Source organism: Nomascus leucogenys, chromosome 19, assembly GCF_006542625.1.
Source record: "Nomascus leucogenys isolate Asia chromosome 19, Asia_NLE_v1, whole genome shotgun sequence".
Lineage (NCBI taxonomy): Eukaryota > Metazoa > Chordata > Mammalia > Primates > Hylobatidae > Nomascus > Nomascus leucogenys.
Genome location: NC_044399.1, coordinates 58,861,080 through 58,875,755, shown reverse-complemented (window position 1 = coordinate 58,875,755; position 14,676 = coordinate 58,861,080). Strand labels below are relative to the sequence as shown.

Genomic DNA, 14,676 nt, shown 5'->3' with positions numbered 1-14,676 from the left:
TAGAAAAAACATTCCATGCTCATGGACAGGAAGAATCAATATCATTAAAATGGCCATAGTGCCCAAAGCAATTTACAGATTCAATGCTATTCTTACTAAGCTACCATGACATTCATCACAGAACTAGAAAAAAGAATTTTAAAATTCAAATGGGGCTGCACACGATGGCTCACACCTGTAATCCCAGCACTTTGGGAGGCTGAGGTGGGTGGGTTGCTTCAGCTCAGGAGTTCGAGACCAGCCTGAGCAACATGGCAAAACCCCATCTCTGCAAACAAACAAACAAAAAACAGAAATTAGCTGGGCATGGTGGTGTGTGCCTGCAGTTCCAGCTACTTGGGAGGTTATGGTCAGGGGATTGCTGGAGCCTGGAAGTTGAGGCTCAGTAAGCCATGATCACACTGCTGCACTCTAGCCTGGGTGAAAGAGCAAGACCCTGTCTCAAGAAAAATAAGGCCGGATGCAGTGGCTCACCTCTATAATCCCAGCACTTTGGGAGGTCAAGGCTGGCAAATCACCTGAGGTCAGGAGTTTGAGACCAGCCTGGTCAACATGGCGAAACCCCGTCTCTACTAAAAATACAAAAATTAGCCAGCCATGGTGGTGTGGGCCAGTAGTCCCAGCTACTTGGGAGGCTGAGGCAGGAGAATTACCTGAATCTGGGAGGCAGAGGTTGCAGTGAGCCAAGATTGTGCCACTACACTCCAGCCTGGGTGACAGAGTGAGACTCTGTCTCAAAATAAATAAATAAATAAATAAATAAATAAATAAATAAAATAAAAATTCATATGGAACCAAAAAAGAGCCTGAATAGCCAAGGCAATCCTAAGGAAAAAGAAAGCTGGAGGCATCACACTACCTGACTTCAAACTATACTTCAGGGCTACAGTAACCAAAACAGCATGGTACTGGTACAAAAACAGACATATAGACCAATGGAACAGAATAAAGCGCCCCCAAAATAAGGCCACATACCTACAACCATCTGGTCTTTGACAAAACGGATAAAAACAAGCAATGGAGAAAGGACTCCCTATTCAATAAATGGTGATGGAATAACTGGCTAGCCATGTGCAGACTGAAACTGGACCCCTTTCTTACTCCCATATACAAAAATCAACTCAAGATGAATTAAAGACGAATGTAAAACCTAAAACTATAAAAACCCTGGAAGACAACCTAGGTAATACCATTCTGGACACAGGACAGGCAAAAATTTCATGGCAAAAAATGCCAAAAGCAATTGCAACAAAAGTAAAAATTGACAAATGAGATCTAATTAAACTAAAGAAAACTAAAAGCTTCTGTACAGTAAAAGAAACTATTGAGTAAACAGACAACCTACAGAATGGGAGAAAATTTTTGCAAACTATGCCTCTGACAAAGGTCTAATATCCAGCACTTAAAAGGAACTTAAACAAATCTACAAGAAAAAAACAACCCCATTAAAAAGTGGGCAAAGAACATGAACAAACACTTTTCAAAAGAAGACATACATTTTATTTTATTTTCAATAAGCATATCAAAAAAAGCTCAACATCACTGACCATTAGAGAAATACAAATCAAAACCACAATGAGATACCATCTCATACCAGTCAGAATGGCTATTATTAAAAAGTCAAAAATTAACAGATGCTGGCAAGGCTGTGGAGAAAAAGTAATGCTTATACACTGTTGGTGGGAGTGTAAATTAGTTCAACCATTGTGGAAATCAGGGTTGCAATTCCTTCAGAAGCTGAAAACAGAATTACCATTCGACCCAGCAATCCCATTACTGGGTATATACTCACAGGAATATAAATCATTCTGTAACAAAGACAAATGCATGTGTATGTTCATTACAGCACCATTCACAATAGCAAAGACATGGAATCAACCTAAATGCCCATCAATGGGAGACTAGATAAAGAAAATGTGGTACATATACACTATGGAAAACCACACAGTTGTTAAAAAGAACAAGATCATGTACTTTGCCAGAACATGGATGGAGCTGGAGGCCATTATCCTTAGCACACTAACACAGGTACAGAAAGCTAAATACTGCATGTTCTTACTTACAAGTGGGAGCTAAATGATAACACCTGGACACACAGAAGTGAACAACACACACTGGGGTCTACCTGAGGGTGGAGGGTGAAAGGAGGGAAGAGGATCAGGAAAAATAACTAATGAGAACTAGGCTTAATACTTGGGTGACACAAAAAAATAATGCCTGGGTACAACAAACCCGCATGACATGAGTTTACCTATATAACAAACCTGCACATGTACCTCTGAACTTAAAATAAAAGTGAAAAAAGATAAATTACCCAGTCTTAGGTATTCTGTTATGGCAGCACAAAAGGGACTAAGACAAGACAAGCAGTAACCATGTTTTCCTAACTGCAGTATTCTTTTTTTTTTTTTTTTGAGATGGAGTCTCGCTCTGTCGCCCAGGCCGGAGTGCAGTGGCATGATCTCAGCTCACTGCAAGCTCTGCCTCCCCGGTTCACGCCATTCTCCTGCCTCAGCCTCCTGAGCAGCTGGGACTACAGGTGTCTGCTACCACGCCCAGCTAATTGTTTGTATTTTTAGTAGAGACAGGGTTTCACCGTATTAGCCAGGATGGTCTCGATCTCCTGACCTCGTGATCTGCCCGCCTTGGCCTCCCAAAGTGCTGGGATTACAGGTGTAAGCCACCGCGCCCGGCCTCCTAATAACTGCAATATTCTTAGTGTTTAGCACACTATAAGTATTTCAATATTATAAACAAGTCATCAAAATACTAGAGCAAAACTCATCACAAAGTCCACCTTACTTTGTTCTCCTTAGACTACAGACATGAAAAGCCTAAGGCACAGAGAGCTGGCAAAGGAATGGACTGCTAAAGGGACTGCTTTGTAATAGTACACAGTAGGTGCTCTTTATTTGTCATATACAATTTTTTTTTTTTTTAAGAGACAGAGTCTCATCACCCTGTTACCTAGGCTGGTCTCAAACTCCTGGGTTCAAACAGTCCTCCCACATCTGCCTCCCAAAGTGCTGGGATTACAGGCATAAGCCACTGCACCCAGCCATAATTTTTTAACGTATATTTTCATTAAAGGGACATAGCAAATTTCCCATGAATGATTACTTTCGATATTAGGGAATATAGTTGACACAACTATGTTTAACAAAATACTAATTTAATAAATGATTGGTAACTGATAAGCAACTTTTCAGACCAATTTAAGAAGCAGAAAGAATAATGAAGGATATTATATTCCTCGAATACTGGGAAAGCATGATACTTTTTGGATCAATATTCCTTTTTTAGCTTCTGAAAATGTGACTGTAAAAGAGATTTCTCTGTTCTAAATATGACAAGCCAAGAGGCTTCTTGACTCTCTAACCTGTGTCCCAGTTAGAAAGTACTGTATTATGTCAAACAAATACAAACTTTAATAGGTACAGTATAACTCTTTTTTTTTTTTATGTTTGACAGGGTCTCACTCTGTTGTCCAGGCTGGAGTACAATGTACAATCAAGGCTCACTGCAGCCTCAACCCCCGGGTCTCCAGCGATCCTCCCACCTCAGCCCCCCAGTAGCTGGGACTACAGGATCACACCACTATGCCCCGCTAATTTGTGTATTTTTTGCAGAGACAGGGTTTTGCCATGTTGCCCAGGCTGGTTTTAACTCCTGAGTTCAAGCGATCCACCTGCCTTGGCTTCCCAAAGTGCTGGGATTATAGGCTTGAGCCACCACTGTGCCTGGCCATAACTTTTTTTTTTTTTTTTTTTTTTAAGTAATCTAGGTCCAATGCTTCATCCGCTTTGGATCTAAAAGCTTCTAAATTCACTTATTCCACTATTCAATTAAACCTTTTGAAAATTAGGCACTCATTTCCTGATTTGGCAGGATTAAATTTAGATGCTTGGGTGAACACGAGTCTTATCTCTCAAGCCATCACTTTTAATTGGCAGCATGTAAAAAGATAACACAGAGTTTTAGTTGACATCAGAGTCTATTGCCATGGAAATATAAACATAGGTTTGTATTAAGCTTGTCTCAAAGCAAGTTTTAGTACTGCAGAGAGACTTGAAGAGAGACAGGAAGTCAATTTTATTAAAAATTTATCCTTTAAATGTTGTAGTGCCCTAGATCAGAAACTCAGTGATCTCATCCAGCCTCATGGCTTTAAATACCATCGATACACTGATGACTCTGAAATTTATATCTCTGGGTTGGACTTCTCCTTTGAACTCCAAACTCTTGTATCTGTCTTCTTGATCTCCTCAACTGGATGTCTAGTAGGTACCTCAACCCTCCCATGTCCACTCTGTGCTCCTGATACAGCCCTCTCCCACCCAACTTTCTCTGCAGACAATCTTCTGCATTTTCGTAGAGGTCGACTTCCTCTAATCCTGTCAACTGTACCCCAAAAATATAATCGAAAGATGCTTTCTCTCCACTTGCACTGCTTTCAAGCTACCATCATTTCTTGCCTAGATTGTTGGGATTGACTCTGAATTTGTCTCCCTGCTTCTGTATTTGCCTTCCTTCATGCTATTTATTCTCATATAGCCCTTGGAGAGATCCTATTATAATCAAAATAAGATTATGTCACTCCCCTGCTCAAATCCTCCACTAGCTTTTCATCTCATGCAGAGTATGACTCAATGTACTTTAATCACTGATTGCTGTCTCCTCTTTTTTTCTTCTTCAGCCATACTGGACTCCATGTTCTTCACTGAATAGGGCCTTTGAGTACGCTATTCCTTCTGTCTGGAACGCTCTTCCCTCAGATTATGACTTGTTTTCTTTCTTCCTTTAGGTCTTTACTCTAAATGACCTTTTCAGTGAGGCTTTCTGAAGCCAGTCATCTAAACTTCCTATTCCCATCCCTCCTTACATGTTTAATTTTTCTCCTTAGCTTTTATCTAACATGCTATGTAATTAACTTATTTCTACTGATACTGTCTTACTAGAATGTAAACTTCATAAGGCAGGGATTTTTGTCTGTGTTTTCACTGCTGTATCCTCTGCACGTCGGGAAGTGCCTGGCACATAGTATAAATTCAATAAATATTTCTTGAATGAATAATTAAAAAATGGGTGATACAGGTCATAAAAAATAAGGATTACTAATGAAAGCATGATTAACAAAGGCCTATGAGCCTAACATCTAAAAATATTCACACATTGTTGTTTTTTTTGTGGAAATCTGTCTTTGGAAAATCTTTGACTTTATATCCCATAAGACCAGGGTTGATTTCTTGTGTCTTTGTAATGTGTAACTTTAGAGATCAGTGTTCAAGAAGGAAGAGGATAATGAGAAAAATGTAAGTGAGTATTAAATAATTTCAATTGTTTGCCATGCTGCATGAGCTAATGATTTTTAAAAATTATTACTACATAGGTCTTACTATTCATAGCTGACTGAAATTAGAAATGAAAAAAAGGTTATTCATTGATTGAATTAGCAGTGTCTGGCCCACAGTAATGTAATATATAAAGTAAGTTGGGCTTGGATGCCATCCAAAAGGGCTTAGTTATTGAAGCAGTTTGATTTCTGAAGTGATACTAAAGAATAGGCATGGGTGTCCAGGCTAGTTACAGTTAAATTTAGGAATAAGGCACAATAATAAAGATACTATCTTTAGACTTGAAAATTATAAATCCTTAGTTGTTATTCCTTATCAGTTTATAAAGTTAACAATGAATGTACAGACTACAAGCTATCAAATGTACTGTAGATGAAAAGGGCAATAAACACTAGTCAGAGTTAGAGGTAGAATGATATAACGGAAAGGTAAGAATTGGGGCCAGGCACGGTGGCTTACGCCTATAACCCCAGCACTTTGGGACACCAAGTAGGAGGATCGCTTGAGCCCAGGAGTTCAAGACCAGCCTGGGCAATATAGCGAGAGCCCATCTTTAAAAAAATAAAAAATAGAAAATATATATTTAAAAAAATAAAAAAGAAAGGTGAGGATTGGGAGACCTGGGTAGTAGCCTTTACTATGCCACTTACTGGCTGTGTGATTTGGAGTAAGTCATTGAAGCTCTCTTCCTTATCTCACTTGTAAAATGTGAGGATAGAATGATAGGCTTCAAAGAGTCTCTGAGAACTAAGTATTGTAGGATTTTTTACTTCAAGCTTAACCACTGTGGTAGCAAAAATAACATACTCTCTGCTCCCCTCTCCCAAAGGATGTCCACATCCAAATCCCCAGAATTTGTGAATATGTTGTTACATGGCAAGGGGAAATTAAGGTTCCTAATAAGCCACCATAAAATAAAGAGATTATTCTGAATTATCTGGTTGTGCCTAATGTAATCACAAGAGTTCTTATAATGGCGAAGAGGGAGCCAGAAGACTGGGGGTCAGAGTGATGTGATGTGAGAAAGACCTGAACAACCATTGCTGGCTTTGAAGATGGAGGAAGGGGCCACGATGAGCCAAGGATGTGGGCAGGCTCTGGAAGGTGGAAAAGGAAAGAAAACAGATCCTCCTCTAGAGTCTCCAGAATGGAGCCCAGCCCTGCTGACACCTTGATTTTAGCCCAGTGAGACTTGTATCAGACTTCTGACCTCCAGAACTGTAAAAAAATAAACTTGCATTACTTATTAAGTTTGGTAATTTGTTACAGCAGCAGTAGATAACTAATATAATCATGATACTAACTGTAACTAGAAAAGTTGCACTCAAGTTTATCACAGATGCAGGGTTTTAAATGAAAATCCTATACTCAGATTTCCGTAAAGATCTTCAGTGTCGTAAGTAATAAGAGATCATGAAAAGTTTGTTGAAAAGCTGTGGGAATTAGTAGAGACAGTCTATACGGGAATAAAATTTTTACTAGTGATTTTACTAATGATTTTTTACTGATGATTTTACTAATGATTTTGCTAATCATTAGTAAAATTTTTACTGATTCATGTCAAGAGAAGAAACTTGGATATTTTATGAAGGAACGAAAATGGCCAAGAGGAGAAATTCTTCTCTGGGCTTCAGTTTATCTAAAAACTGAAGGACTAGAATAAATAATTCCCAAATTTTTCTAGCTCTGAAATAAGATTTTAAAACCCTGACGGATGCTAAAATGGGCCTTTGATACCACTGCCCTACCCCACCCCACAAAGTACTACAGTTATTTTTAGTATCTGATGGTGAAGCTTCACAGAAAGCTCTCAGTTTGGTAACAAGGAAGTAGCTCTGAATTTTAACCCTGACACTTTTATTCAGGTAGGATGTATGAGACAATTTTCTTTTCTTTTCTTTTCTTTTCTTTTCTTTTTTTTTTTTTTGAGACGGAGTTTTGCTCTTGTCACCCAAGCTGGAGTGCAATGGCGCGATCTCGGCTCACTGCTACCTCCACCCCCAGGTTCAAGCAATTCTCCTGCCTCAGCCTCTGGAGTAGCTGGAATCACAGGCGCCAGCTACCATGCCCAGCTAATTTTTGTATTTTTAGTAGAGATGGGGTTTCACCATTGTTGGCTGGGCTGGTCTCAAAATCCTCACCTCAGGTGATCTGCCCACCTTGGCCTCCCAAAGTGCTGGGATTACAGGTATGAGCCACTGCGCCCAGTCTACTTTAGTTTTCTTACTCTTCTGCCACTTCACACATAAAATCATGGTAAACATTTAGCTAGGTGGATTTCCCATGGAATGAATCATTTTAGATGAAGGTTTACTGAAGGTTTATTCCTTTATGTAACTAAACTTTATGAATTTTTGATGAAACTTTTTCTAAAGTGAAATACATGCTCTATTTTTATACAAAATTTATTAAGTACCATATAACCTTTTCTTGAAAAGAGTCATCACCAGTAAAATCAATTGCTATATTGTGTTGTAAACACAGCGATGTTCTTTCTACACAGGTGTCTGCAAACTATGGCCTGCAGGACGTTCTTGTAAGGCTTGGGAGGTAAGAATCGTTTTTACATTCAAAAAATGTTGTTAAAAAAATGTGACCTTGACCATATATGGCTTGCAAAGCCTAAAATATTTACTATCTGGCCCTTTACAGAAAAGTTTACTGACTCTCGCTCTAGAAAAAGATGTACAGGCCTCTTCAACAAATGTCTCCAACTAGATTCAATTTTATGCTCTGTCACCAAAGTAAAGTATTTTTATCTTGGCACAGTGTCTGACAAAATAGTTCTAATAGTTGTGGAAAAATAAAGGTCATTGGTATTTAAAATTCTTTTGTTGCTTCTTCTTGTTACACAGTCTCCTACTCACCCTTAAGTTTTCATCAGTCACTATAACTGCCTCTAGCAGTCTCTCCTCTCTCTAACTCCCACCTTTCTAATCTCAGTGAAAATTTGGTAACACAGCTTATAAATATTTTAAGGTTAGGTTAAATTGGTTACATGAGGACCCTAGACCTATTTTCTGAGTAGAATACAGGTGGTTTGGTGCAGCAATTTGGTGACTTATTTTGATTGCCCCAAGGCCTTTTTGTTTAGTTCCATGTTCTCTCTTACCCTTTGGAAAAGCAACATTTCAGGACAAATGAGGTGTTACTGTAGTATACCTGATCATTTTTATAACATAAAGTAGCATTACATCTGAAGAGATATTCATCAAAAGACTGAACGGCAGTAATTGGAGTGGTAGGATTTTCTTGGAATATCTGAATTTATTACTACTTTTACAATGAACATACATTACTTTTGTAATCAGAAAAGCTACCTTAATTAAAAAAAAGACAAATCAGAAGAATCTGTCTACTCAATCTTACTGACTTAACTCAACAATTTTCATTTGGCATATTTTCTATCATAATTTGATCATAGTTTTTAGAGGTTGTAAATACTGTGTTTATGTTTTTATTCTGATTCATACTTGGCTTGCTGAAAAATACGCTGTAAATATAAAATACTGCAGTAATGCTGACAATCAACATGGTGAAAGGTGACAGTCTTTTTGATTTCTGCTCAGCTCATTATTTTATACAATAAGCTCAGACGAATACCCAATTTGGATAGTTACGCTTGACAAAACACTTTACTTCATTTAGTCCTCACAACAACCCTGTGAGGTAGGCACATTCTCGGAAGTAAAATGACGTGGGCAAAGTTCCCTGGCTCGTTTGGGGAAAGGCTCAGCAGCCGGGCCAAGAAAGGTCTTTGGGGGTGCAAATCTTTGGAGGGCAGGTCTTTGGGGAGCGCTTTGAGTAATATTAGAGGTTTCACTAAACCCTGGCCTCTTACGTTCCCTCCCCTGAGATTTACCTTTACAGACTCAAATTCTTTCATGCCAGGAAAGCAGGCTGAGGGCTTCGAAAACCTGCAGCTCATACTCAAAGCTAGCACTGTCTATCCCTGGAGACCCAGCCCGTTGGGCGCATAGCGCACGGCACGCCTCCTCCCCCGAGCCGCAGACTGAGAGGCCCCAGACTAACCTGACCAGGTCGGTCATGCAGGAGCCCACCACTACCACCGCCGCCACCTCCTCTTGCCACTGCCTCCGGGGTTCCCCAGATGCCGCCATCGCTCAACGGTGCTGCTGTCCAACCTGGACGGTAACCTCTGCCCTTTGCCCGACCCCGTAACCAGAGACGCCACTCCTGCCCTCCCTAACGACGCGGGCCTTTCAGACGCCTACGCGGGTCGCCCACTTGACTGCCCGAAATCACCCCGCCCACCAAGTGTCCCCTCTTCTTCCTGGAATAGTCTCCGTGCACAGCCTCACGTAACACGGCCCTCCTGATATGGCGAGACTCCGCGCTCCTCGCCACTCACTGGGCAGGCGCTGAGGAAGGAACTGTCAGGCACCGCGGGGACGCCTTTCCGAGCGCCCGGCTCGGCGCGGCGCGGGGGCGCGCACGCCGCCCAGCTCCGGGGCCGCAGAGGGGGCGGGGCGGGACGTCCGGGGAGTGCGCACGCATCCTGCCCGCGGCGCGCGCGCAGGTCGGTGCGTCGGTCGGGGGCGCGCTCGGGTACCTGTACCCCACGTAGTCGCCGGTTACCGATCGGACTAAGTTCCAGGTACCTGGACTGGGGCTGGTGCGGGGAGGTTGGATCCCGAGTCGCACAGGTGGCGTGGAGAACTGTGGTTTAAATATGGCCAGGGGACTCGCCTCCTCTTCCTATAGGGAAGGCCCCCGTTCCAAAGATGCCCTTCTCATCCCCATCACGCTGATCCCCTCAAGAACGAGCCCCCAAGGCCAGAGGCGTCTCTTTCTCCATATCTGGCCCATCCCCTGGTCCCTGTGAACCCCAAGTATTAGTTCCTTGTTGCCTGATGAGGGGAATCATACAGTTTGGAAGAGGGGAGAGTGTCCCTTTTAAGACGTCCCCTAGAGTGGGGTGGTCATTCTTCGGGTCTGAGCTAACTTGTTTTTCTCGAATGTTGCCCCTTGGGGGAAATTGCTTCCCCAGTGTAACTTCCCTCGTGCGCTGTATGACGTCGACGTGACGCAGCAGGATGCCACCCCTTTCCGTTCCATGACGTCAGCAGGGCACATGTTTCCGTGTTTGTCATCTCATTTTAATTGCAAGAACCTGGATGGTGCTTTAGACGTCTCTGTAATCCCCAGGCCTCTCATCAAAGGACCTTTTGTAACTTTACTTTGGGATAGCAGACCCTTGCAAAAATTGTAATTTTGCATTTTCCTTTTACAATACGTCAAAATCAGGAAATACAAATTGCAGGAGTAGCATTCAGGGGACTCTGACCACCGTAAATATTTGTATATCTGGGGTGTATTATAGTGCTGCCATGCGTAAGAGTTACTACCGGTGGTTACTGCCTGTCCATGTACCCGGTTCACTGCACCAAAGGACCAGTGTTTTTGGCTAAGTGACCTCTGATTTTGGAGTCATTGTATTCCACTCCCCACCCCACCCCCCCTTTTTTTTTTTAGAGAAGTCACACCTCCTCGTGGTTGAAATAGATTTTACTACTGCGTGAAACCTTGCACTGTCAAAAAATAGTATTATGGCTGCCCTGGAAATAAAGAGAACTCATTCCCTAAGGTGTCATCCTAAAGTCACGACCGTTGCTGAATTAGAATGTATTGTTGTCACTTAGTATGGTTTGGCTTCTAGAGCAAGGTTGTTCCCTTTAACATTTGACTAGTGAATCACTCAGACCAGGTTCAGCAGTAGGCCAGCAATAGTCCAGTTTATTTCTAGTGGTAAAGCAATCATTTGTTTAAATTTGTTACTTTTTGTCTGTTCACGTTTTATAAGATACACGCTTTACAAAGTCACCTTGATGCTTTTCTCTTTGGTGATACAAGTTACCAATGTTTATTCGAGAGAAAGATAGGTATAGTGGACTTGGAGAATCCGGATTCGGATTCTGATCCTCCAGCTTCCAACATTTAACATGTTACTTTATTTTGCTGAGCTTTAATTTTCTATTTGTCAAGTTTCTTTAGCTTCCACTTGTCAAATGGGAACAATTATTGTTCTCAGGGAACAGAGTTGGGGGGATGTAAATGAAATTACAGATAGATTTGGGTAATATAATGCCTGATAATGGGTAGATAGATGTCTAGAATGTGTTGGTTCTGTTTCCTTCTTTTGCAGAAACGAGATAAAGTAATAATAGGTACTGTGGGGAAAAAACACAGAAGAACAATTCTGTAATATAGGTGAGATCCTTTTGCTTTTTTATAAGATGGGTATATTTGTACTTAGCATATGACTTTGATAAACATCCCTCCAAGAATTGTGACATAGACATGAAGGTGGAAATGTTGGCGAATAGAAAAAAAATAGGCTTCAAAATTATGTGGATTAATATACTGTTCAGAATGAAATTATAATAATTACCCATATTATCTGCAAACTGGGAATTAAAATTCTTTACTACCTCAGGCTTGTGAAGATCAACTGCAGTAATATATATGGATGCTCCTTATAAGTGATAAAATGTTTAAAAAAGTACATGATTTTTATGATTGGTAGTACAGTGTTAGATGTTTAGTCTTACTTTGAAATGAGAGACTAGTCGGGGGCGGTCATCTGTTAAGTGGTCAGAAGAAGAGCTTGTTTTATATTTACAAAAAGGATGATTTTGGAACTGAAGTATGAATATAAAGGTGTTAATCTCGAAGATACTTCTGGTTGTCATCACTATATAGGGTCAAAGTGTTATTATTTTTTGAGCTATAAATTAGCAAATAAATTTATTATTTACTATCTGAAATAATAAACTGAAACAGGTTCTACTTTTCAACATTTATTTTAGCAAGGACTTGTAAGTTTTCATGTGGTGTAATGTATGAAAACTAGAACCAGAGCATCATTTACTGGTAACTTGCTGGAAATTAATTTTCTTTTGATGTGGCATTATTCTTTAAAATTGAGGAGGGAAATGATCATTTGAATCAACTTATTCCTCTGAAGGAAGAGGCTTTCATTTAGAAATCTATTAAGAAGAATTCATGTACTCCCTCCCCCAGCCCTATGAGTTTCCAGATAATTTAGATATGATGTATTGGTTCTACTTTTGTGGTTTTAAGTGTAAGGACTTAGTGCCTTAAAGTCAAATATCTTAAGATCCATGTTAGTCTGTGTTGCTTGATAGCTGCATAGGTGTATGTTTTCATAATTTAATTGTCAAGTAGATTTTTGCTATATCTGTCCATTGGATTTTGTTATATCTATTCCCCTACCAAATTTTGGGGAGGGGGCACATTATCTTCTCTCCATACTGAAATATTTCTCTAACTTTTGTCCCCTTACTCATTTATTTATTAAAAAATGTTTATTGAGTATTTAGCATGTGCCAGGTATTTCTGTTAAACCCTGGGGATTCAAAACATAGTCCCTGCAGGGAAGAGATCACGTAAGCAGGTAGTTATACTACACTGTGGATGGAAAGGTATTAAGGAAGGTGTATCAGCAGTAGGCCGGGCGCAGTGGCTCATACCTGTAATCCCAGCACTTTAGGAGGCCATGGCCGGTGGATCACGAGGTCAAGAGGTCGAGACCATCCTGGCCAACTTGATGAAACTCCGTCTCTACTAAAAATACAAAAATTAGCTGGGTGTGGTGGCATGCGCCTGTAGTCCCAGCTACTCGGAAGGCTGAGGCAGGAGAATCACTTGAACCCGGGAGGCGGAGTTTGCAGTGAGCCAAGATTGCGCCACTGCACTCCAGCCTGGCAACAGAGTGAGACTCTGTCTCAAAAAAAAAAAAAAAAAAAAAAAAAAAAAAAAAGAAAGATTTATCAGCAGTAAATAATTTCTAGTAAGTAATAGCTTCAAGCAGGTCAACCTGTTGTAGAGTTTTATATGGTATTATCCATCAAGTTTTTACTCCTTGTGGGGACACACAGGGAGAGATTGCTAACTCAGTGATGTGTGTGTTTTTGTGTTGGGATAGAGAATTGTTAGCAAGGGCTCCTTGGACTCAGCTAAAGTAGAACGAGTCAGTTGTGAGATAGAGTGGGACCACTTTGAGTAGAGTGTGGCAGTGTAGAAATCAGCTTTGGGAAGGAAGAAGGAATTGTATTTCAGGAGTTCCTTCTGTTCCTGAAAAGCAGTGATGTAGTCCCAGTCTTGAGTAGCTGAGCAGCAGCGAGGTGGTTTCTTCTGGAGGATCATTGGAAGAGGCTGCGCTGGAGAAGGGAAATGAATTATTTGTTCATGCAAGAGGAACTGCTGTATGCTGTCCAGTTTTCAGGCAGCGTGTTGTATCTAGTCCATTTGTAAGCCCTGATCATTATTCTTTCCTTCTGCTTTCAGTGGTGATTTACAAGTGAAGTTAAAATGTCCCCAGAAGTGGCCTTGAACCGAATATCTCCAATGCTCTCCCCTTTCATATCTAGTGTGGTCCGGAATGGAAAAGTGGGACTGGATGCTACAAACTGTTTGAGGATAACTGACTTGAAATCTGGGTATGTACCAGAATGAATTCAGTGAATGTACCAGAACCAATTCAACCTTTACCTAATGACAGCCCTTCCTTACCAGACTCATAAAAATTGACCGCCACAGAAACCCACCAAGTCATCATCTCATCATATGTTGATTCAGTTGGTTTTGTTCAGTTCTTGACATTTTATGTTTCAGGTTATTTTATTTGTGTTGTGGGCCATTGTTTTATGACTAGAATGTTCATGTCTTTTTTTCTGTTTTTTCTTTGTGAAGAGCATGCTGTCAGAGTTTTAAAAGTGTGTTTTCATTCATTGGCTTGTTTTCTTATTGTGTTTGCTGCAGTCCAGCAACAAACATATTCTGAATCTGATACCATTTGGTAAACTCTCTTAATATGAAAATTATAATAGCCAAAACGGGTCATTTCTCACAATGGGGTTGAAACAGCAAGATCTCACATCTAGAAATGTTGCATTAAAAAACAGATTTTTTTTTCCTGAAACAAATTTAGATTTACAAAGAGCTACAAAAATACTACAGGAAATTAGCATTGTTATAATATTGTTAATTGTTCTACAGGTCTTATTTGAATTTTGCCAGTCTTTCCATTAATGCCTTTTTTTGTTCCAGGATCCAATCATCATGTCTCCTTAGTCTCCCCAACAGTGACATTTCCTCAAGTTTTCTTTGCCTGTCATGACCTTGACATTTTTAAAGAGTACTGGCTACTTATTTTGTAAAACGTGCACCCACATGGGTTTGTCTAATGTTTTCTTTTCATTAGAGTGAAAAATATGTTTTTTCCCCAAGTGTAGTACAGATGTGTTGTTGTACCATCCTCAATGCGTCAGATCAGGGA

General features: G+C 40.4%; 2 protein-coding genes across 17 annotated transcripts in view; one reads left to right on the top strand and one right to left on the bottom strand.

Moving 5' to 3' along the window:
- Nucleotides 1–9,526, bottom strand: part of RBKS (ribokinase) — a 108,683-nt gene extending 99,157 nt beyond the window's left edge. For 4 of the 5 annotated variants that reach the window (XR_004027070.1, XR_004027069.1, XM_030800436.1 and 1 more), the window contains exon 1: nucleotides 9,387–9,515. Coding sequence is in view for 3 of the 5 variants with exons in the window: in XM_030800436.1 (XP_030656296.1) it covers nucleotides 9,387–9,475 (89 nt within the window). In the remaining 2 variants the exon portion in view is untranslated. Of the gene's footprint in view, nucleotides 1–9,386 lie in introns of all 5 variants that reach the window. The other variant, XM_030800434.1, reaches the window with a different exon arrangement.
- BABAM2 (BRISC and BRCA1 A complex member 2) overlaps nucleotides 1–14,676 on the top strand; it is a 574,233-nt gene that overhangs the window by 108,860 nt on the left and 450,697 nt on the right. For 5 of the 12 annotated variants that reach the window (XR_004027068.1, XR_004027067.1, XM_003262660.4 and 2 more), the window contains exons 1-2: nucleotides 9,705–9,972; nucleotides 13,686–13,837. Coding sequence is in view for 10 of the 12 variants with exons in the window: in XM_003262660.4 (XP_003262708.1) it covers nucleotides 13,710–13,837 (128 nt within the window). In the remaining 2 variants the exon portion in view is untranslated. Of the gene's footprint in view, nucleotides 1–5,262; nucleotides 5,317–7,857; nucleotides 7,905–9,704; nucleotides 9,973–11,520; nucleotides 11,586–13,685; nucleotides 13,838–14,676 lie in introns of those variants that run through there. The other 7 variants (XM_003262664.4, XM_030800426.1, XM_030800432.1 and 4 more) reach the window with 4 other exon arrangements.